Source organism: Corylus avellana, chromosome 2, assembly GCF_965113065.1.
Source record: "Corylus avellana chromosome 2, dhCorAvel1.hap1.2, whole genome shotgun sequence".
NCBI lineage: Eukaryota > Viridiplantae > Streptophyta > Magnoliopsida > Fagales > Betulaceae > Corylus > Corylus avellana.
This window is the reverse complement of record NC_142491.1, coordinates 37,493,219-37,515,390: the sequence shown is the minus strand read 5'-3', so window position 1 is coordinate 37,515,390 and position 22,172 is coordinate 37,493,219. Positions and strand designations below refer to the sequence as shown.

The 22,172-nt window shown below is 37.2% G+C and overlaps 3 protein-coding genes across 6 annotated transcripts; 2 read left to right on the top strand and 1 right to left on the bottom strand.

The window, feature by feature from the left end:
• Positions 1 to 2,197: 2,197 nt before the first annotated feature.
• LOC132167753 (kinase family with ARM repeat domain-containing protein) lies at positions 2,198 to 18,668 on the top strand. Of its 4 annotated transcripts, none has more exons than XR_009438715.2 (12): positions 2,198 to 2,427; positions 2,578 to 2,667; positions 3,168 to 3,220; positions 3,320 to 3,395; positions 4,380 to 4,441; positions 4,535 to 4,613; positions 4,708 to 4,767; positions 4,918 to 6,567; positions 6,817 to 7,686; positions 8,180 to 9,296; positions 9,387 to 9,469; positions 18,444 to 18,668. XR_009438715.2 is itself a non-coding variant. In XM_059578778.2 (11 exons), exons 1-10 carry the CDS (start codon positions 2,380 to 2,382, stop codon positions 9,293 to 9,295), a joined length of 4,104 nt encoding a protein of 1,367 aa, XP_059434761.2. In that variant the 5' UTR covers positions 2,198 to 2,379; the 3' UTR covers position 9,296; positions 9,387 to 9,641. The 4 variants fall into 4 exon arrangements, 1 of the variants encoding a protein (XP_059434761.2); XR_009438717.2 differs by lacking the exon at positions 18,444 to 18,668 and adding an exon at positions 17,314 to 17,368; XR_009438716.2 differs by lacking the exon at positions 18,444 to 18,668 and adding an exon at positions 12,440 to 12,816.
• Positions 11,740 to 12,408, top strand: AGP25 (arabinogalactan protein 25). The gene has a single exon (XM_059578607.2). It carries the CDS (start codon positions 11,828 to 11,830, stop codon positions 12,245 to 12,247), a length of 420 nt encoding a protein of 139 aa, XP_059434590.1. The 5' UTR covers positions 11,740 to 11,827; the 3' UTR covers positions 12,248 to 12,408.
• A 499-nt stretch (positions 18,669 to 19,167) lies between the features above and the next one.
• On the bottom strand, positions 19,168 to 21,526 carry LOC132184301 (acyl carrier protein 1, chloroplastic). The gene is made up of 4 exons (XM_059597884.2): positions 21,312 to 21,526; positions 20,235 to 20,342; positions 19,617 to 19,739; positions 19,168 to 19,499 (listed from the first exon to the last, which is right to left on the bottom strand). The coding sequence occupies exons 1-4, from the start codon at positions 21,363 to 21,365 to the stop codon at positions 19,368 to 19,370; spliced, it is 417 nt and encodes a 138-aa protein (XP_059453867.1). The 5' UTR covers positions 21,366 to 21,526; the 3' UTR covers positions 19,168 to 19,367.
• Positions 21,527 to 22,172: the final 646 nt, after the last annotated feature.

The following is a 22,172-nucleotide window of genomic DNA, read 5'->3' as shown; positions in this document are numbered from 1 at the left end:
CCCTAGAATTTAAAAGGTGGACGGCAACCCAATTGGCTGGTCGGCCACCCACTGGCAGGACTTGGGGGTGGTCGCACCACCCGCTCACCTTGGGTGGACCCCTAATTTGCTTGGGGGTGGTGCGACCACTCCCGGTGCATTTGGGGGTGGCCTTGGCTCATCGGGGGTGGCCGGCCACCCCCTAAAGTAGACTATATTATAATTTTGTTATAGTATTTTTGCAATGCTACTTTTTGTGTTTGATTGTGACCATTTGCAATATTGGTATACAAAAGTGATAAAACTATTTTATACCACAGTAAAATGAAATAATAATGGGTTTAAATAGGTTAGTAATTATGGTTTGCTTGTGTGCGATTTTAAAAAAGTGATTTGAAAAAGAGATTTTTAAAAATGAAATTAAGAGTTTGATAGAATCGCTGTTTACCTTTTAAACCCACAATTTAACCTTTTAAAATTGTGTGTTTTTAAAAGTGCACCCCATTGCATGCATTTTCAAATCACAATTTTTTATAAACGCATTCTCAAACAAATATTTTTTGTGAATTTGTTTAAATTCACATTCTGTTTCTCCGTCAAAGAAATTAAAAAAAAAAAACTGAGAAACGGTACAGAGAAGAGAGACGAAGAAACAAAAAAAAAAGAAAAAGAAAAGGTACAAAAATAAAAAAAACAGAGAGACGAAGAGAAGAAAATCAGAGAGAAATGGTACAAAGAATCAAAAGAAATAAAAAAACAAAACTTAAAAAAAAAAAAAAAAAAACTGAGAAACGGTACAGAGAAAAAAAAAATCGTTTGCACTTCCATAGCTTATAAAAACTGTACCAGAAGAATCAGAGAGAAAAGAGAAATAGAGAGAACGAAATATAGAGACAGAGAGATAGAGAAAGAGAGAGAACGAAATTTAATCCCACAAGTGCGGTTTTTTTGTGCCAATTTATATGATTAATTTAATCTCACATGAAATGATTAGCTAAGCCACTCATTTTTGAGTGGCTTAGCTAACCTTGTGTACATAAGATTAGTAGTCCCAAGGGAATAGACTATTCCCAGAAATAGAGTATTACCAAACAAATGATTAGTTATACATAGGTGTTAGCTAGTCCAATTCAAAGGTCTATTCCGCAAACCAAACGGAGCCAGTGATTCTCACGTGAATAATTATTTGTAGGAATAGGCCGTTACCAAATGAAAGAATGGCTATTCATAGGAATATGGGTTAATCTCTTATTTTAACTTATGGGTTTTAAAGAAATTCGCTTGCTGACTTTTTTATTTTTATTCTTTTTTGATTTTAGGGCTGTAAAGACGGTTATAGTTAGCGATTATTGCTTATAACTGTAATCATAACCGCATTAAGCGGTTATCTTATTTTAATAAACGCCTTAAGTGGTTAACAATTTTAAATAATTGTCGGTTAGCGGTTATTTGAAGCTAAATCTGCATCACATAACCATTTATTTATTTATTTTATTATTATTTTTTAATATGGCTCTTTTGTGCCTATCCAATTTGGCTTTTGTCATAAAAATGGACTTGAGATATTTTCTTATCAAAAAAATAATATTTAACTAGAATAGTGAAGGATAGCTAAAATGCTCCGAGGTTGATATAAGTGTTTTGAAAAAGTTGATATCTAAAATAGAAAAAATTAATATTTTAAAATTATTTTAACTAATATATTTGTTGTGACTGCTATAAATGCTATGAACACTCCATAAAAGGGAAATCAGGTAAAAATCACATAAAGATCCATAATGATACGTCTCTTTAGAGCACTCATAGCAAGCTATTCAAACAATAATTAAATTTAAAGAAAAAAAATCCACATTTTTTTTTTTTAAATTTTTTTTAATTTGGAAAGACTTTTAAAAAGAACCAAACATTAAACTCTCTACATCTTTATTTACTTTAGTTAAATATTATTTTTTAATTTTTTCTCTGTTCTTGATAGACGGGAGATAGAAGAAAAATTAATTTATAAACTTAAAAAACCAAATAGTTTTTACTTTTTGATTATTGATATTTGAAGAGTTTATATAACAAAAGTCAAATTCAAAATGAGTAAAACAATGACCTTTGAATTTTTCAAATTTTAAGAAAAAAATTAAATTCAAAGAACTCACTAAACTTATAATTCCTGTTTGGATACAAGGCGTACCTTAGCGGCGCATTTAATTTCACATTTTAATTTTGATTCATCTTTGTGTTCCCGCCCATCTGCACAGTCTCTCACACTCGACCAATCAGTAAAGCTCTATTACACTAACCACATCCTATTCCCCAATCTCCATTTTCAAATTCTCTCCCCCTGTCTGCCATTCTCACGGGTCACTCTCTCCGACAAATCGAAACCCTAGCGAAGCCAAGCCGGCCACAATGAACCACTACCACATCTACCAAGCCATTGGCCGCGGCAAATACTCGGTAACGTTGCTCGAACTCGTTCCAACTTTCAAATTTCCCAACAGTAGCTTAGTTCGATTTGTTTAATTGATCAATGAATTTTTCCAATTTTTGGTAGTTTGATTGACTTTACTACTAGTTAATGATTTTCCCCCAATTTTGGACTCGTAGACCGTGTACAAGGGGAGGAAGAAGAAGACGATCGAGTACTACGCGATTAAGAGCGTCGATAAGTCGCAGAAGAGCAAGGTTCTTCAGGAAGTAAGCAGCTGGAAAATTCGTAGCCGTTTCCATTTTTCTGAAGCGATTTGTTGTTTCCTTTGCTGGTTTCTTCGTTGCACATTGATTTGAAATAGTCGATCTAAGGCAAATCTGAAACTATAAACAGCGTTTGAAACATGTTAATCGTATACAGTGTTAGTTGGATGCTTGTCTAGTCATATAGGCTTTTGCGGATCCAAGATGCTTCAGTCTTCATTTTAACTCAAAGAATTTTGAATATTTGAGTTTCATACAGTGCATATTTTGAGTCGCAATTACTCTAAACTATCAGACTAGAAATAGCAAAATGCCGTTTTTAGTTGGTTTACTTTGATTCCAGAAAGAGTATGCTGAACGAAGTGCTGTTTTCTTATCATTTAGGAAGCACTGTCGCGATATAAATTATTCACATTTTTATGCCGAGTGCGGTGTTTTTGTATTTCTATCTTTTGAGTACCGTATTTGAATTGCTTTTTGGGTGTTGGCTGCTCTGAATGCAGGTTAGGAATCTCCACTCTATGGATCACCCAAATGTACTCAAATTTGTTTCCTGGTAAGACTTGTTCGTATATGGGAAACACAGAATCTATCATGGTAGGTAGCAGTTGGAAGTGGCCACTTGACTAGTTGATTTTTATAACTTGTATATCAGGTATGAAACCTCCGCTCATCTGTGGTTAGTTTTGGAGTACTGTGTTGGAGGAGATCTGATGGCCTTATTACGACAGGTAATGCATTTATGTGATGAACAAATTTGGTTCTTCTGCTGAGCAGGAAAGGACTTGAAAGTTTTATGGTTTTCTAATTTTATTGACGATGCTGTGAATAATCCAAATTGTTGAAACTGTTTAGATAGGCAGTATGTGCAAGGACACAGCCTTGGGTGTCAGCCAAATGCAGATATGAGTAGTAATTGAATTTGATAATTTCCAAATTCAAAATGTGATGTGTATCTGGATGCTGACGGTGGACATAGGTGTTGTTAGCTAACAAGTGTAACCGGTAAAATTAGGAGTGTCTTTGTTACACTGGTTTTCTTTTTTGTACCAGCTGCAGATTTTCTGTCCTAGTGTCATATCAAGGTCCTTTTGGGTGACGATCCTCATGATATTAACTCCTTTTCAATCAGGCAGTAATGGTTACCAACTCACTACCTTAAAAATGAATAGATACATCAGATTGACTGCAAATCAGGGTGCTTGCTGCTTTCTATGCTTTACAAATCAGTAGAAAATTGGAAAGGGAAAGACGTGGATACATAACATATTATTTGCTGAAAACTTTTAATAATTCCTGCAAAATGCATTAGAGCTATTTTCAAGCTTGAAAACTTGAAGTGATTAACTATTGCACCATGTCACTGATTCAATGTTTCTTCATCTTTCTGTAACTTTATTCCCTTTGAGTTAATTCAGAGGCCTACATCATTAATTGCTGGCTGTAAGGCATGGGGAGATTATGACTAAGGCTGTGTTAGAACACTCATTTGCATAATTTGTGTACCACGTCTTACTATTGTTTGAAAAGTTCATTCTAATGGACTTATACGGGAACATAGAACTAAAGATATGCAATCTTGGTATAAATATATTTAGAATTTTTTTTTTTTTTTTGATAAAATTTTGTGATCAATAATATTTTTATTAATATTTTCGTTAACTTTTTTTATTTATTTAGAATTGCATCAATAATATTTTGTGATTGAGCTGCAGGATAGTCAACTACCTGAAGATTCAATTCACGATCTCGCCCGTGATCTTGTCAAAGCTTTGCAGTATGCTCATTAGCCTTGATTTTCCTTTTCCTTCGTAGAGCTAGTACTTGCTTTATTCTTGACTTATGCTCTGGAAATCATCTCTATTGTCAGGTTTTTACATTCCAAGGGAATTATCTACTGCGATTTGAAGCCGTCAAACATCCTGCTGGATGAAAATGGACGTACAAAGGTGCTTATGCATTTTACTTTTCTTGTATAGCTAGGCTATTGCCAGTAGTTATTATCTGTAAGAATAATTATTCGTGTATCTTTATGCAATGCAGCTATGCGATTTTGGGTTGGCTAGAAAATTGAGTGATATTTCAAAAACTCCTTCGTCATCGGTATGTTCTTACCATCTATTTGCAACTATTGATGTTATATACATATAGAGTGATTCCGTTTGATAATCAATTTTGAAATTGTTTATGTACCTTTTCCCACCCTTAATAAACTAGTTGCTAATGTAGTTTTACTGTTTTGAACTTGTTTAGTTGCCACAAGCAAAACGTGGAACACCATTTTACATGGCTCCAGAGCTGTTTGATGATGGGGGTGTCCATTCTTATGCATCTGATTTCTGGGCCCTTGGTTGTGTACTGTACGAGTGTTATGCAGGGAGGCCTCCCTTTGTGGAAAAAGAATTTACTCAACTAGTAAAATCCATCCTCTCAGATCCAATTCCACCTCTCCCGGGTAATCCAAGCCGTCCTTTCGTCAATCTAATCAATTCTTTGCTGGTAAAAAATCCAGCTGAAAGAATTCATTGGCCAGAGCTTTGTGGACATGCTTTTTGGAGAAGTAAATTCACTTCAGTGTCTCTACCTCCTCAGCCTGCTTTTGATAATATGATAGAACTATATGCTAAACCATGTCTTTCAGAACGTAATGGTGATAAATCTCATCAAAACAAGACCCCTCCTAAGTATCGTGAAAAAGATGTAAAAGGGGCTCTGAAGCAGGATGAGAATTCTACCTTTGGATCACGAGGCTCTGAGACACCAGGCAAAGGTACACCAAGTGGCCGTAGAACTCAAAGCAAGGCTTCTGGCAGAGTAGTTGAGGAGAAACAGAAAGATCGTCCTAGTGCTACCAGAGGTGCAAATCTTTTAAGGCTTTCAAGAATAGCAAAGTCAAACTTACAGAGGGAGAATGAGAAGGAAAACTACAGGAGGCCCTTGCCTAATAGCTCTGAGAATGATGCTGAAGTCAAATTTGAGAACACTGATATGGAACTTGATTTTAATGAGAATACTGAAGATGAGGCACAAGATGAATCTGATAATGCAACTTGTATGCCTGAAGACAAGTTGTCAAGTCAAGATCAGCATCAGGGGAAAGTGGAAGAGATTGAAAATAACACACAACAGTTTGATACTCCATCTGTTGTTAATATGCCTGCCTCAGATGAACCAAAAGCACTTGATCAGGACTCATCTTCAGAGCATATTGAAGTGGCTGCTCCCCCTCCCAGTGTCAGTCCTCAACTTAAAAACCAGAGAGTTAAGGAAGGTTCAGGATCAGTCATTGACTCTGATTCTACAAAATCGTCTAATAGCATTTCCCAGGTTCTTTGGCATCCATCTGATCTCTCAGTCAGACCTGTAATGCCCAGCAGAAAAGCTGATAAACTGTCGGAGGTGATTCCTTCACTTCCCTTTGAGGCACTGCAAGCATCTGATTATTTGAAGATGCCTAAAGAAAAATTGGATGCCATGAATAATAAGATTATAGCTATTTTAAATGGAAACACTAGCGTTGGGGAGAAGCAGAATTTGATTAGATACCTTGAGATGCTGAGCAGTAATGCTGATATAGCCAATATCTTTACCAATGGGCCAATAATGCTCATGCTTGTTAAAATGGTCCGACAATCTAAGGCTTTTGCGTTGCGTGTTCAACTTACGTCACTTATTGGCTTGCTGATACGGCATTCGACTTTTATCGAAGACGATTTGGCACATTCTGGAATTTTAGGTTCACTTACTGATGGCCTTAGAGACAAGCAGGAAAAGGTGAGGAGGTTTTCTATGGCTGCTTTAGGTGAGTTGCTATTCTATATATCAACTCAAAATGATCATAATAGAGACAACAATCCACCAGAATCTCCATCAAAGGACAATAAGTCTGCATCTGGCTGGCAGGTTAGCTTCTTACCTTATTGCCATAACCTTCATGTTTGTGTGCCAAATTGTTTGAAGGGTTAATCTACATTAAACTTTTCTATTCCTTAAGTAAGTCAAAAAATAGTAACGTATCTACCTATCAATTGAAGTCTCACGAATGATTTACTTGGAGAGCTTTTATTATATAGGATTGTGTTGAGTCCTTTATGCACTATCCCTATTCTTCTACATCATTTATTTTAGATAATTTACATTCCTTGGGGACAGGTTTCAAATTCATTGATTTCATTGGTGTCGTCAATTTTACGAAAAGGTGAGGATGATATAACTCAACTTTATGCACTGAGGACAATTGAGAATATATCCGGTCAAGGAGGGCACTGGGCAGCCCGTTTCACCAGCCAGGATGTGATTGGTAACCTGAGCTACATATACAGGGCTGCAGGGAAACAGGAGAACACGAGACTCACAGCAGGATCATGTTTGGTCCGCCTGGTTCGTTTCAGTCCTCCCAGCATTCAATCAGTTATAGAGAAGCTTTCCTCTAAGGACATAGCATCTGCCCTTGTCAAGGGCAGTCCACGTGAGCAGCAAATCAGCTTAAACCTTTTAAACATGGCCATGCTTGGAAGCCACATGTTCACCAATATTGGTCGGTATCTTCTACCACTGGTGGAGGACAAGAACCTCGTACCAAGCCTTGTGTCTCTCATTGAGCAGGGAAGTGAAGTTTTGAAGGGAAAGGCACTCGTATTCGTGGCTCTCCTTTGTAAAAATGGTAGGAGATGGCTGCCACACTTTTTGTGCAATGCTAGGTTACTTTCCACGGTGGACAGACTAGCAAAAGAGAAGGACAACTTTGTGCAGCAGTGTTTAGATGCATTTGTGAATGTTGTGGTATCCACTATACCTGGCTTACTGGATACCATAACTGGAGATATTCAACAAATGATGGGAGGAAGGCGCCATGGGCATATCTCTGCCCTTAGCAGTCGAGCTGCTCCAAAGACTAATGTTCATATGTTTCCTGTTGTTCTTCATCTACTTGGGAGCTCATCTTTTAAGCGCAAGGTGGTGAGCCATCAGGTCCTGCAGCAGTTGGCAAATTTGGTCAAACTGGTGGAGACCCCATTTCAGGTAGGTGGTGCAGTTGAGCCATTTGTGATTTTTAGTTATTTCTAGTTTTTGCATTTTGACAAAGATGCTTCAATTTTTTTCAACTGAGTTGAGTTTCATTTCTGCTAAAATATAAAAAAGACAAGCTAAAATCTGTGTAGTTGTCTAGATCTTCCAATAGTTAGTGTCTGGAAATTTGGAAAATGTGCAACTTGCCAGATGCTTGAATACTTTGTCTTGTTAGGGTAAAATAATGGTAGGTATGGTTTGCAAAATGCTCGGGCAAGTTTATATTTAGTGAACAACTTAAGTGGGCTTCTTGCGTAGTAAATTTTGACAGTGATTTGGAGGAGGATGAGATTGATACGATTATCTTGGGTATATGGTGAACTTCTAAGCTTGACAAATTGGTCTAAATCCTACCTAATGTGTAAAAGAACAAAGAAGAAAATCAAATGATGTGGATGATATCGATTTACTAATATGTATATTTTCTTTCTAATTTGATTTCTAGGGCAGGGATGACTTCCAAATAACCCTTCTACGAGTTCTTGAGTCTGTGACAGAAGAGTCCGCTGCAATTCTTGAAAACCCTATCATTTTTATTCGTGAAATCCTCCCCAGCTTGGCTGTTCTGTATAAGGGAAACAAGGATGGTGATGCCAGATTTTTGTGCCTGAAACTTTTGTTTGATGTAATGGTCAGTTTTCTGAATGAACCATTTGACAATGATCAAAGATCAGAGGATTTGAAGTCCATATCTAATACACATTTCCTCCCTCTGTACCCCACCTTGATTGATGATGAAGATCCCATTCCGATGTATGCACAGAAGCTTCTTGTGATGTTCATTGAGTTTAACTACATTAAAATCTCAGACATTCTACATTTGAAGACAATCTCACAATGCTTTGAGTTTTTGCTCGGTGATCTCTCCAGTGCAAATGTAAGCAATGTTCAGTTGTGTTTGGCTCTTGCATCTGCTCCTGAAATGGAATCCAAGTTACTTTCTCAACTGAAAGTAGTCAGAAGGATTGGAAACTTCTTGGAATTTGTATATGCAAAGGATATGGAAGATTTCCTTGAACCAACTCTTGGCCTGTGTAGGGCTTTTCTTCTACGTTCCATCAATGGCAGAAAAGGGGTCATCTACTCAAAAGAACCAGATCTCTTAAGTGATAGTTCTGCTGATACAAGCAGTGTAGTTGATCAGCAGCAATGCATAAGAGACATAATTGACTTTGGTAGCAATGTAGGTGTCTTGCTAGAGTTAAGTGCGTACAATGAAGCAAATGTTGCAGATTTAGCTTCTGAATGTATGGTATTATTGCTTAAGGCCGCTCCGAGGGAAGCCACCACTGGTCTTCTGACTAATCTCCCAAAGGTCAGTGCGATTCTCGAGTCCTGGCGGAGGGGCATCTCTCACTTGCTTGTGCTGCGGATCCTGCATACTCTTGGTTATTCTTGTAGGCAATATCTTTCACAAGCGATGATATTGTCGATATCTGTACCTGAGATTTCAAGGATTGAAGCCATTGTTTCCGAGCTTAAAAGTTCAGGTGAATCTGGTCTAGCTAATGCTGCTTTGCTTGTGGCACAGGAGTTGCAGCGGCTGCCTCGATGCATTTGAGGTTCTGGACGTAGTGTGTTTGTTTATTTAATCTTTGTTTTATTTCAAAAGATCAATGATTTCTCAATTTTTTATTGCTTCTCGTTTGCAGGCACAGTGCGTTTTTTGGGGTTTCAGGAAATTAAGAATATGTTTGCTGAACTCAGACGAGGAGTCAATGACCCTTGTGTTAAGGTGAGTTCAAATTTTCCGCATAATATTAGTATAAAGTCAGGCTGTTTCTGGCCTGCCATTGTATGATTTATGTATGTATCTTCCTTGACATGTTAAATTGGATATTCTTTTTCTACATTTTTCTTAATATCGATTTAATCAAACATAAGCCATCTCTCTACTTTTCTTTTGTTCCCGGTGTTGTAGGTGTAAAACGAAATAAATACCCAAAACGTTTATTGTTTGGAATTAATATGCTCAGTTTGGTTGGATATGAAGTCAGTGGAAACATTTCTATTATTATTATTATTATTATGGTTAGAACATTTACTCATAACTATTTTCTTTTTCTAATTAGAGAAATGTTACTGAGTTCTTCTAATCTTACGATGATATTATTTATATATATAAAAACAGAAAAAGCTTAATCCAACCGTCCATTAAAAAAAAAAAACAAAAAATAATATTTACTTGAGATCAAAAGAACACTAAAAAAACACCTAAAAAAAATTGTAATATTCCTCTTCTTAATATACCACTATTTCTCTGCATCATAAATAAGCTTATAAAAGGGGTACTATTCCTCCGTTAAATATCATCATTTTTTGGTTGATGATGTGTCATTAAATATAGTACGCTCACGTCATAGTCCATGCAAAACATCAACACCCACTCCATTCTTTGACACACGCCTTTGTTTTCAATTTTATTTCTCCGAAAAGTAGACTTAATTAATGTACCTCCAAAATACTAATTGTATCAATTACTTCTCTAAAATATCAAAAAATGAAGACAAGAGAGCCCCTGCCATGTGAATGGGTTGCAAAAGTAGTGTTTTGCAGCATTCAACCATCTTATGACACCTCATCCTTTAAGAAAATTATAGAAAACTAAAATGAGAACAAACCCAGCAAATCAAAGTGAAAACAAATACCAAAAATACCTCTGGCCGCCGAACTCAGTAGACCCACGCCGTGGGTTGCGAGACCCACTGGAAAACAACCGAAAAAGGCAACCAACCTAAAAAATTGATTCTAATGCCTTAAAAATCAATTCTAATGCCTCAAAAAACGATTATAATACCTTTAAACTTATTTTTTTATTCAAAACTAAATCTTAGAGAAGAAGGTTAACCCAAGGTGATAAATTACCCTAAAGGGATCACCCTCAAGCTGCTGCCGTGACCTAGCTGAAGGTCACGGCCAGCGTTTCAACGGAAGGAAGACGAAGAAATGGAAGAGGAGTTGACGGCAGGAAGGAAGAAATGGGAGAGAAGAAGAAATGGAAGGAAGAAGAAGAAGTGAGGAAAAATTTAGTGTTTTAGGTTGTAGTATAGTTTTGTGCATTTTTCCTATGTTAATCTCCTATTGGGGGCTTTGAAAGACATCCGCATTGAAGTTAAACTCAAGACAAAATTATTTTTATAAATAATAATAAAAAAAAACTAAACTAAAAAAAAGTTTTTTTTTTTTATTAAAAAAAAAAACGAAGGGGGTTGTCAATTTAATAACTCTAGTCTATTAAATTTTATGTGCACAAGGGGTTGGCCACTTGAGCCCTTAAGAATTATTTAGTTTATTCAAATTATGAATAAATTGACATGGGCCATGGGTTGTTAATTTAATAATTCTATTCTATTAAATTTTATGTGCACGAAGGGTTGGCTTAAGTGGTAAGGACTTTGATTTTTGTGACATTTTCATTATGTCTAACGTCTTAAGGTTCGAATTCTCTTGAGTACAAACAATTTATGGCTTATTTATTTATTTATTTATTTTTAGTGGAATTCCAAGTAATAATACAACTTGAAATATTGCTTACATGTGTTGCCAAGTAAATCTACAGTGAATTTCCTCTCAATTGTTCCTAAAAATTCAATTCTTGTATCTCCAATGGTATTGCAATAACTTTAGGGTGTTTTTAACATTTTAGTTTATCTCGGTTGTGGACTTGGAATTTTCATAATCACCTAGATGTATTAGGATCTGGATCCATTTGAAATGGAGAGATTAGGTCTAAAAGTTCCGGATTATCATAAAATCAGGGAGCCCCATCATCACGGGCGAAAAGAAAAAAAGGGAATCACCTGCTACCAAACAAATCACAACTACCTGTCTTTGTCTCTTTCGAGTCTTTCCTGTACATGCCAACCTGTTTTTTCCTATCGTAATCCCTTAATTACCATCCATGTGGCAATCGACCCCACCTAGAGCTTCTAGTCATACTTTTTAAAGGCCCCAAATCATATCTTCCACCAACCCAGATAACCCGACTCTCTCTCTCTCTCTCTCTCTCTCTGTCTCTGCTTTTCCTCAGTTACCCTTACCCAAGTATATTTTACACTGCAATAAGCCTGAAATTGATTTCTTCATCATTAGAATGGCCTCCTTTTGGTTTCATTTAGCGCTCATCATGGCTTTCATGGCCTCACCGTTGCTTTCTTTATCTTCTCAGATTAATTCCAAAGCCTCCACTATCGCAGCTACGCCATCATTCTTGACAAACCCTCCGCCTCTGTCTCCTTTCCAAGAATTATCCCCAGACATTGCTCCACTTCTGCCTTCTCCTGGTGGCGTGGTGCCTCCCACTGGGTCCTCCATACCCACCATTCCTTCAAGCCCGAGCCCTCCGAATCCAGACGAGTTGGTTGCGCCCGGTCCAGATTCTGCGTTTTCGCCGCTTGGGTCATTGCCGGCTTCCTCTGCATCACCTAAAATCTTGGTTTCCTACTTAAACGCAGCCATTTTTGCAGGTTTAGCTGCATTTTGGTCTATGCGGCTGCTTAGGATACAGGGCTAGACGACCTCATTCTCATTCTTTACAGCATATGATACGGTGTATGTACTTATTGTCTTCTGATGGATGTAATATTAGTAGAATTGTTCACCTTGTTACTGTTATTAGGTTGTTTTTAATTGATTTTTGATTAAAATGAGTTATACTAAGGACCAGTTTTCTTACCCTTCGTATTTCCTGGGTTTCCTGCTATAGGTTATATTTTCCAGTTCTTTTGAGAAACTACAAGGATTTCATGCTCCAAGTTGCATGTCATATGAGCCATGAGGTGGCACATGGCTTTGCGCCACACCGTATGGGAAAAAAAATTATTTCCTTTCCGAGTGCATGTGACACTACATTTTTTTTTTTGGTAATTACATGCGAGAAAACCAAATGACAATGAATCAGTTGTCTCACAGCTTGAAGAATCAGACACAAACATCTCACATGTTGGCTGATCAAAGTCAAATTTAATAGTGATGTATTAGGTGACCTGATTTGTCTGTTTCCACTGGCAGCATCTTTGCTCCAAAGAGGCAATCATACTTTGCTTTTCTACGTCACACTGAGCCATTGGTCCATTTAATTATGCATGTCGAGTCAGTTTGTCAGAGATAATGAGTCACTGGCTTCCAATCCGATCTGGCAATCGGGTCGGCTGCGTAATGGGATAGGAAAGTTCCTCGAAACTGACCAAATTATATGCGAATTAATATCTTCCAACTTCAATGCCAATGAATCATAATTGGCTAAACCTGAAATAAAAAATAAAATAAAATAAAATCGTAGTTTGAAAGTTAAAAATTGTATTTCAGATTATTCAATAATATTAATACTTTTTAAGGTATTTGCTTATATAAGCAATAACACAATTCAATTAGAACCAGTTAGGTTTAAAAAATAAAAGAAAGTACACCTCAGTTAAAAACCTCAACTAAGGTTTTGTTTGTTTAACTGTTTCTGTATAAAATGTTTTTTGATTTTTTTTTTGTTGGTATTTTCGGGTGTTTGGTGTGGCGAAAAATAATAGTTGATAAAAAATATTTTCGGTTTGACCGAAAAGCCTATTTAATTTCCCTAACATGGTTTTCATTTTTTAAAATCCATAAACCATTTTTTGGGTTTGAACACCTCATTTTCAAATCGACAGACCCAATCGAAACATCGTTGGAATCCTGCCAGAACTTCACTGGGCCACCGTCAAGACCCTATTGGGACTCGGTCGGGACCAATTGAGACCTTGTCAGGACTTTGTTGGGATCCAGTTGGGACACCACTCGGACTTCGCCGAGACTTGGTCAGGACATTGACTGGACACCGTTGGGACCCGATCAGGACCTCGGCCTCGCTGGGACACTATCAGGACCTGATTTAGACACCACCAGGATTGACTAAGACCTTGTTGGGACCCAACTGGGACCCGGTCAGAACACCGCTAGGACTTCGCCGAAGCCCGGTTAGGACTGGCCGAGACCTGGTTGAGCCATAGTTGGGACCCGATCGGGACATCGCTAGGACCTGATTGGGATACCGCTAGAATCTGATCACGACATCATGTAACACCCCCAAATCTGGCTTTGACTAGTCTACCAGGGTTTCTAGCAATTACTCCAGTTTAGCTAACTAGTAGCTAAATGAGAAACCATCCCTCTAAGCAACGTTAAGGTTAAAGCATATGAAGGTGAAATAAATCTGAGATGTCTAATAATCATAAAGGGAACAAGTATAATCCTCAATATATAAACACGGAGCAACTAATGGAAATAACAACTTAATCAAACCTGATAACAATGGGAAAATCTTATCCTTAAGCAAAGTCTGTAGTAGTAACCTTGTCACTATTTTCTTTCTAGAAACAGATTTCCTACAAGATGTAATAGCTGCGTAAGTTTAACGATTTAGTAAGTAAACCTCATAATTGAGTACGACATGAGCCAATTATAATTGAGTAGAAATAAACGTGCAATTTGGCAAATGTTTAAAAAGGGTGTTGTCTCTGTTAATACACCCACGAAGTATTATTTTGTTGGCAGGAAATGGTGTATTTCCAGCGACAATCACCTAAGTATTTTAATGTAGAAAAATAATGTCTTATAGGTCATATAATTATTATATATGGTCTACCCGAGATATTACCAATTCTCAGCAGAGTTGGTACTGTCTCGAGGGACCTGTAATATAATGCCGGTGTTCCAACCATTGTACGCTATCGTTTATAACACTAGTAGCCCGAACGAGTCCGACCTCGGGTGGCCCTCGCTGCTAATGATGTACGTCCTGTAATGACTTGCTCGTTAAGCTTGTGCCAGTCACGAAATAACCATTAGATCAAAGGCTCATATAATACATTATCACACAGTTTGACCATAGAATCAAGTCTATATAGTAAGCCCATGACTGTTATATCGCACGTACCGGTGTACCATGTCATAGAATGCATCTTATCAACCAGTTGTTAAAGCAGTTACCCAGTTGTACAAAAATATAAGCATGCTCCTATCATACGCATGCTCAATCAGTTAACATATCGCACGTTTTTAAGGAAAGTAGTCGTAAGTGTTTACTTACGTTGTATGCTCGATTGAGTCCTCGAACATCACAAATCCCTACTACAACAAAATATGATACATTGTTATAAGTAGTACTAGAGAACTCTCCGAGCGACACAATAAGTTTCTACCTAACGAAATGGGTTGTCAAAAACCTAAATTCACCTATTTGGCCACTGGGCGTATGTCCTGCTCTCTGGTGAACCCTTGGCCTCGTGGGCATGCGTTTGGCCAGGGAGTAAAACTCTCGGCCAGAAGCTCCAAACGTAGTCTTACGCTCTCCGAAGGTGTGGTATATCTCATCCTAGGCTCCTAGTAGACACATGCAAAGTAGCACATCATGCTATCAAGCAAACTCAAAGCAATAAGAGGCGGGTTTAAAGTTCTTTAAAACATTCTTGGTTTTTGTAAGGAAATAGGTACAAGAACTTGTCAAAGCTTCTTTAAAACTTGTGTGGACACAAAATAAGAAGTGTAGCTTAAAAATGATAGATGTTTGAGCAAGAAGTTATCTTAGAAGATGGCAAGGCACCAGAATCTCCTCCTTCCCTCTCCAACTCACTCCTTACACTAGGATTAGGGTTTTTTTTTTTTTTTTTTTTTTTTTTCTCCTGAAGTTAGGGGAGGTTGAGGGTCGAAGGATATGGTTTTTATAGGGGCCTGGGGCGTGCATTACTCTAAAAAGGTAGAGAATGAGTTAAAATTGCTTTTCAGAATTGACAGTGAGCTTTCAAATACTATTGGGCGAGCGTTTGGGTACTATTACACAATGGATAAAAGGGTTCATGTGTACGTTTGGAGTATTGCCCAATGACTCAAAGACTGGTCAACGATTGCTCATGGTAGTTCCCCTAGCGTACGTTCGGTCAGTGAGGGGTGGTTTTGCGTTTTGCTTTAAAATGGCTTAAGGAGTTGGGCTACTTATAAATGGTTTAGGTCTTTTGGTTCATAAAACCTTGTTTTATGAAAACATTAGCCGTTTCGTAGTAAATTATTAACCTTTTAAAACAGATATTTTTGTTGGGGTATTACACATCGCTAGGACCTGGTTGAGCCATCATTGGGACTTCGCCACGACCCAACCAGACCACCATTGGGACTTCATCGGGATCGAGCTGAGCCACTGTCAGGACCCAGTCAGGACTCGCAGGACTCGGCCAGGTCACCAACGGAGCCCGTTGAGACATTATCGTCTATCACTAGAGTTTGAAGTAAAGTTTGTTTTTGAAAATCCAAACAAAATTTTGGCATAATTGTGCTTGGGTTTGGGTTAGTAGTAGGGGTGTAAACCCGGTTCCGGTTAGTGGTTATTGGTTAAAACCGTTAACTGGAACCGGGGTAGCCAGTTGACCAATTTTTAAAACTGGAACCAGTAACCGACTACTAGTTACCCAGTTATGTAATAATTGCTGGTTACCGGTTGGTAGCTAGTTATCCGGACCGGCAACTGGATTTTTAAAATAATTGGGTATTTTGGGCCTATTTTGGGTTTTGGGCTTAATTTAGCCATTTTTAAAAACAATTATAACAGTTTTGGCCCAACAGGCTAGGCTTTGTTGTGGTTGTTCCCAAAAAAAAAAAAAACCTAAAGTAAACAATGTCGTTTTACATTTTAAAAAAATAAATATATTAATATATATATATACCCGATTACTTGTTATAAGCGAGTGTATATAAATGCAAAAACCGGTACCGATCCGGTTATCGGTTATTTTCAACTACTTTTTAAAGTGGTTGGCCGGTTAGCCGATTACCAGTGACCGGTTATAACTGGCAGGATTTACACCCTTAGTTAGTAGCTAGTAGCCTTTTGTATAATTTTAGAATGAAAGACAATGTGATGTACTAGTAGTTTGTAGATATATGAACATGGTTGTAGCTTTCTTGTTAATGAATGGAAGTATATTTCAAATAATGCTCTAGTATTTATCTTTACAGTTTATAGTTTAGAAAAGAAAAAAAAGTTATCGAATTTTTCATTGCCGTTGTTATCGAGAATTAATAGTAATGCCACGTTATAATTATTGAAATACTTAAGTTACCAACGGGTGGTCACATTAAGTGACAAATGACTTTGCAACTTCGTCTTAAAGCCTGTTTGAAATTGTATTAAAGAGTTTAAAAAGTATTTTTAGTACATAAAAAAGTTGTGCCAAGCAGCAAATTAGTTTGTTGGGTAAAAATACTCGAAAAATACTCATTTGACTTTTTTGCTCTAAAAATGTCAACGCTCTTTTGAGAGAAAAATGAGGCTTCTTCTAAAAATCTCTTTCTGCCATTAAAAACTTAGTGGTAAAAATACTCATTTTGGTTGCTTTAAACTCCTTGAACCTTGAATGATGATCCTTAACTAAAGTAGTTAGTGAAAGTGTAGAACTCCTTGGATCTTAACTATGCTGGTTGCATGACGTTCAACCAATGCAGGATTATAGAATTTTGAACTTCAGATTCTCTTATTGTTGTATACCCAAAACTAGTTTCCTCGCAATATTGTAGTGCTTAAGCCTAGATTCTTATGCTGTTGGACGGCCAAAACAGGAAGATTTCTTGACGTATACAAAAATGACACGTGGGAAAGCAACCATGGATCAACGGAAGCACTCAAAGACAGACAGATTAGTACAACTTCCAAAACAATACGACATGAACCTTCGTGACTCTCGCTAAGGCTCTTCGAATACTATGTACTAATTTGTTTGTTTAATTTTATTTGTGTTCTGATGATGCTGTTTAGCTGCCGTTTTCTGCAGCTTGTATTCTCTTTTGTATGCCTTGATAAAATTTGCTCGTCAAAAGAAGAAAAGAACAAAGACTAAAAAACTTGAGACAAGCGAACAAACAATAAATAAATATTCTAATAGCATGTACGAGATTGCGTTGAAGAATATAGATTTTAGAGTTAAAAAAAGTTTCTTAGAAAAAATCTTTATTTTTAAGTTCTTTTTAAAAGTATATTTTGGCTATTTTTAGAGTGAAAAACTCAAATAAGTACTTTTTGAAATTTTTAACTAAACTTGTCAATTTTTTGCTTGGCACAACTTTTTAAGTACGAAAAACGCAATTTCAAACCAGCTCTAACTTTGCCACTAGTGCGACAAGGCGGTAATATCTCTTGGCATATTATATCAAAACTCGAGATCAAAAATCCCGTTGTCCACCCCGTCGTTTAGCCTGTTGTTGTCCAGCCCATTGTCCACAACCTTGCCACCGCTCCCGGTTGTAGATCTAGTTTTTTGGGATATAGATTCGGTTTTTTCAAGACTCGTTCTACTCTCCCATGTCGATCCTGCGGCCAAACGCGCCCTTCCACCATCCTCACTGGCTTCCCAGTTTTTCATCTCTGACAGCCGATCTGTTCTTCGTCGGCCTGCCTTTGGCGCTGCTGGTGTTTTGTTTCTCTATGGGTTTTTTGCTTGCTTTATTGTATTTTGCTTTATTTTCTGTCTTGTATTTATGTTTGGTGTTAGTCTTTTATTTTATGTTGTTATGTGTAAGTAGTCTCCCCGTTTTTGCGATGTATTATCTTGGGGTAGAGACTCGGTCATTAGCTTTGTTTTGGTACTCTTTGATATTTGTCTTGTTGCTGTGCGTTGCTATTGTGGTTAAGAGAGGTCTCTCCTTTGCAGTTGTGGTTATTAGATTCTCTAACACTAAAAACTCCTTTGCAGTTGTGGTTATTAGATTCATGTTGCCATCACATGTCTCTCGTTTGTCACTACCTTTGGTGAAGCCCATGTTGCATGTCATGCTGTTCAAGAATCAAGATTGTACTTTGTTTTTCTATTCTTTTTTGTTATTTACTGTATTTGTAGTTCACTTTTTTGTGCACATTATAGAGTTTGATGGGCCGCTTTCAACCTTTAGGTTCGGAAGCATTCCCAATTGATCTCTCATTCTTGTCTCTCATTCTTTTCTTCATTTTGAGCAAAAATGTGAATGACCCTCCTTATATACCATTTTCCTTATTTGATTAAAAAAGAAAAAAATCCCACCTTCACAGTCTATGAGTGAAAGATGATCCTAAAATCTCTTGGCATTACCACAACCTGAGAAAACAAACCAAATCCTCAGCTTATAAGAGTGGACACCATTATGTAGTCCAACTTCTGAACCAAAAAGATACCGACATACCGTCTTGACACTGCGGTGTGGTGTAGACCCTAAGACCGTAAGATCAGATCCATGGGTTTGGGCCGGATTTAGAATCAGCCTTTGTTTAGACATTAATTTAAGAATTAATGCTATTTTCACTCATTTATCATACCAATTGACATGACATGTCAATAGCTTAAATAAATAAGAGTGTAAATCACATGTTATGCGGACGTGTCGGCTAGTGTGATAAATAGGTGTGAGGTATAGGGAGAGAGAGGTGACGAGAAAAGAAAGAAGGAAATAAAATGGAGGCATACAAGTTCTAGATAAATAAAAAAGTGGGGAACAAAGAATCCCCAGACGAGTTCATTGGGAAGGCCACAACTCACAAGCTCCTTGAACAACAGGCAAACCGAAAGTAGAAAGATCTGCGTGAAATATAAAACTCTAGAAAAAGACCTAACATTGAAATACGTCTGACATTCTCTCAAACTGTTTTAAGCAGACCCCTTCTTCTCAACGAGCTTCTCAATCAGATCCGCAGCATCTTGAACAGTGGCAATGCTCTGGGCACTTTCTTCTTCCACGCTGATCCCGAACTCCTCCTCAAGTCCCATCACAATCTCAACCTGTGGGGAAACAAAATAAACAACCACAGGGCATTTTAATTAAAGATTTCATCAGACTGAAATAATATATGTAGCAAATATAACACATCCGTAGTTCTGGGGGGTGATATTGGGTACCGTGTCGAGAGAATCAGCTCCAAGGGCAGCAAACTTTGACTCTCCAGAGACTGCAGAATCATCAGGAAGAGCAAGCTGCTTCTTCACGATTTCACACACCTTGTGCACTGTCTCTGGTTTGGCCTGCATGGGAGCACTAACAATCTTATTGCTGGTTTACATCATCACATGGACACTAAGCTTGAAATATAGATGTACTAACTTCATAATTTTAAAGCACAAGTACTTCTAAATAAAACAAATGTTCCCATACACAACAAAGCAGCTTACCAAATGACAACGGCAAGTAAAAAAACCACTTTCTTATGTGGACTGTAATCAGTGTACTTAATTTCTTTTCCACGAAGTCAATGGAAGTAGAAATCATGGAGGCTGAACAACAATCATGTGGGGTCACGTTGTTTATGACAAAATTTACATATCTAGGAAAAGTTCAACCCAATGCCACAGCACTAATAAGGTTGACCTTGTCAAGGTCAGGATCTTATTTGACAATAAATGTTGAAAAAGCAACCACAATGCTAGTGAAATTGTCTAGAATGCAGAGAACAATCGATGTGATTGTGGAAAGGTCAGAGCATTGATAGATTTTGGAATATTATAGATTGAAGAAATTACCGAACAAGAAACGCGAAAGCGTGCTGGCCGCAACCTAAGCGGTGTGAAGCTTTTCCCATTAATAGGAAGGGAAACTGATCTCAGAGTAGAGACCCTGCTGCTAGGTGCCTGCTTAGACATCAACCATAAGAACCCAATTAAGTAAAGGAAATGGAAAATATGGCATAAATAAATTGAAAAAGCTTATTCACATGCATTTTCACAAATTTTCCCCACCAATTTAAAGGGCATAATCCATTTATCAGTTCCTGCAACTTAACAATGTTCGTTTATATTAAAGCAACCAAATTGACTTAATACCTATCTTCGCACAACCAACATCAAGTACTCTACTAATCAGCTACTTCTGGGAGATTTAACCATCTAATTCCAAAGGTTTAAACCCATATCCAGCAACCACAAAACTTGATAAAAAGGCCGGCTTCGTTTCACTACACTTTTTGGGGGAGCTAAAACGCAAAAGCATTAACAAACAACTCCATACACAAACTATCAGCTTTTTCAATCAAAAAGCAAAAAGTACAATCTCAAGGGTTTTATCAAACTAGCCCACCACCGGTATTGCTAGAATTATTAAATCAGGCTCATCACCAAATGCGACCCATTTTTGTAAAGGGTCTTGATTAGATGGCTTGCTATGGTTGTTCGGGAATAGGAACTAAATAATTCAAAGAACGAAATCTTAGTGACAAAAACAAAATAATAGCCTGCATACAAGAATTTGAAACTTCCAAATCCTTAGTCACAAGATTCCAATGACAAGTATCTAAAGCTCTTCTTTTTTAAGGAAATTCCATCAATAATGTAGAAACTGACCCAAAAATAAAACATAATCCACACCTAATTATAACCCTGAAAGAAACCAACATTAACTTATATATGTATGTTTGTGTCAGTTTCTATTTTTTTTTTCATATGAAGTTAATAGAACGACGATCTGAATCACTAAACAAAACCACAGCAATCTATGATTAAGAAAAAAACAGGAAATGGAGGATCAACAGTCAAAATATTCATTCCTAAATCTGAAATATAAAGAAACCAGAAAAAAAAAAAGCGACGATCGAGATTCATTACCAGGCTGGCCTTGAACGAGGCCATGGAAATCGAAGTTCCTGTCACGGAGGCCATCGAGACAGAGGGAGAGGGAGAGATCTGAGATTTGAGAGAGAGAGAAAGAAGTGAGCTGAGAAAGACGGAGAGCACGAGAAAGACGGAGAGCACGAAGACTGTGTTGTGTGTGCGTGTAGAAGGAGAGCTGATAACGTTTTATAGATGTTTTTCGTTTCGTTCTTTGTTGTTTGTTGAGATTTGTTGGGCTTTGTTTGTATCGACGACCACATTGGGGCGTGTTTGGCTTCTTCGGTGTCAATGTTCCGGTTTTTTCATTTTTTCCTTGTTTGGTTGCGGTGATAGGGTTTATGAAACAACGTATAATCAAAATTCCTTACATTTTATTGCTAGTTTTTTTTTATAAAGGTTTATTTTTTGACATGTCCGCACAAGAGGGAGGGAAAAATTCGAACTAGAGACCTCCGCTTCATTAGGCATGGTCTCATACTCTTACATCAAAATCATTTGCACCAATTCTTATAAATTCACAAACAAAATGACAAAAATTCTAAAAAGCCAACCATAAAAAAAACATCTTTGGATACACTCAAAATGCGTTTTAGATTCACCTTGCAAAAAAAAAAAAAAAAAAAACTAAATTTAGTTTGTTTTTGATAATAATATACAAGGAGTAATGTTAAATGTCTTCTTTCTGTTCTTATAAAATTGACGTGGCTTTTAAAATTATCTTCAAATTTGTAATAGATCGTTATTAAATTTTGATTCAACAACAATTTTTAAAAAATACAGAGAAAATGTTTAGCATTACTCATTCAATTTTGTGAGCATTTAGCATAAAAAGAATTTTTTGTGAGCATTCTTTGT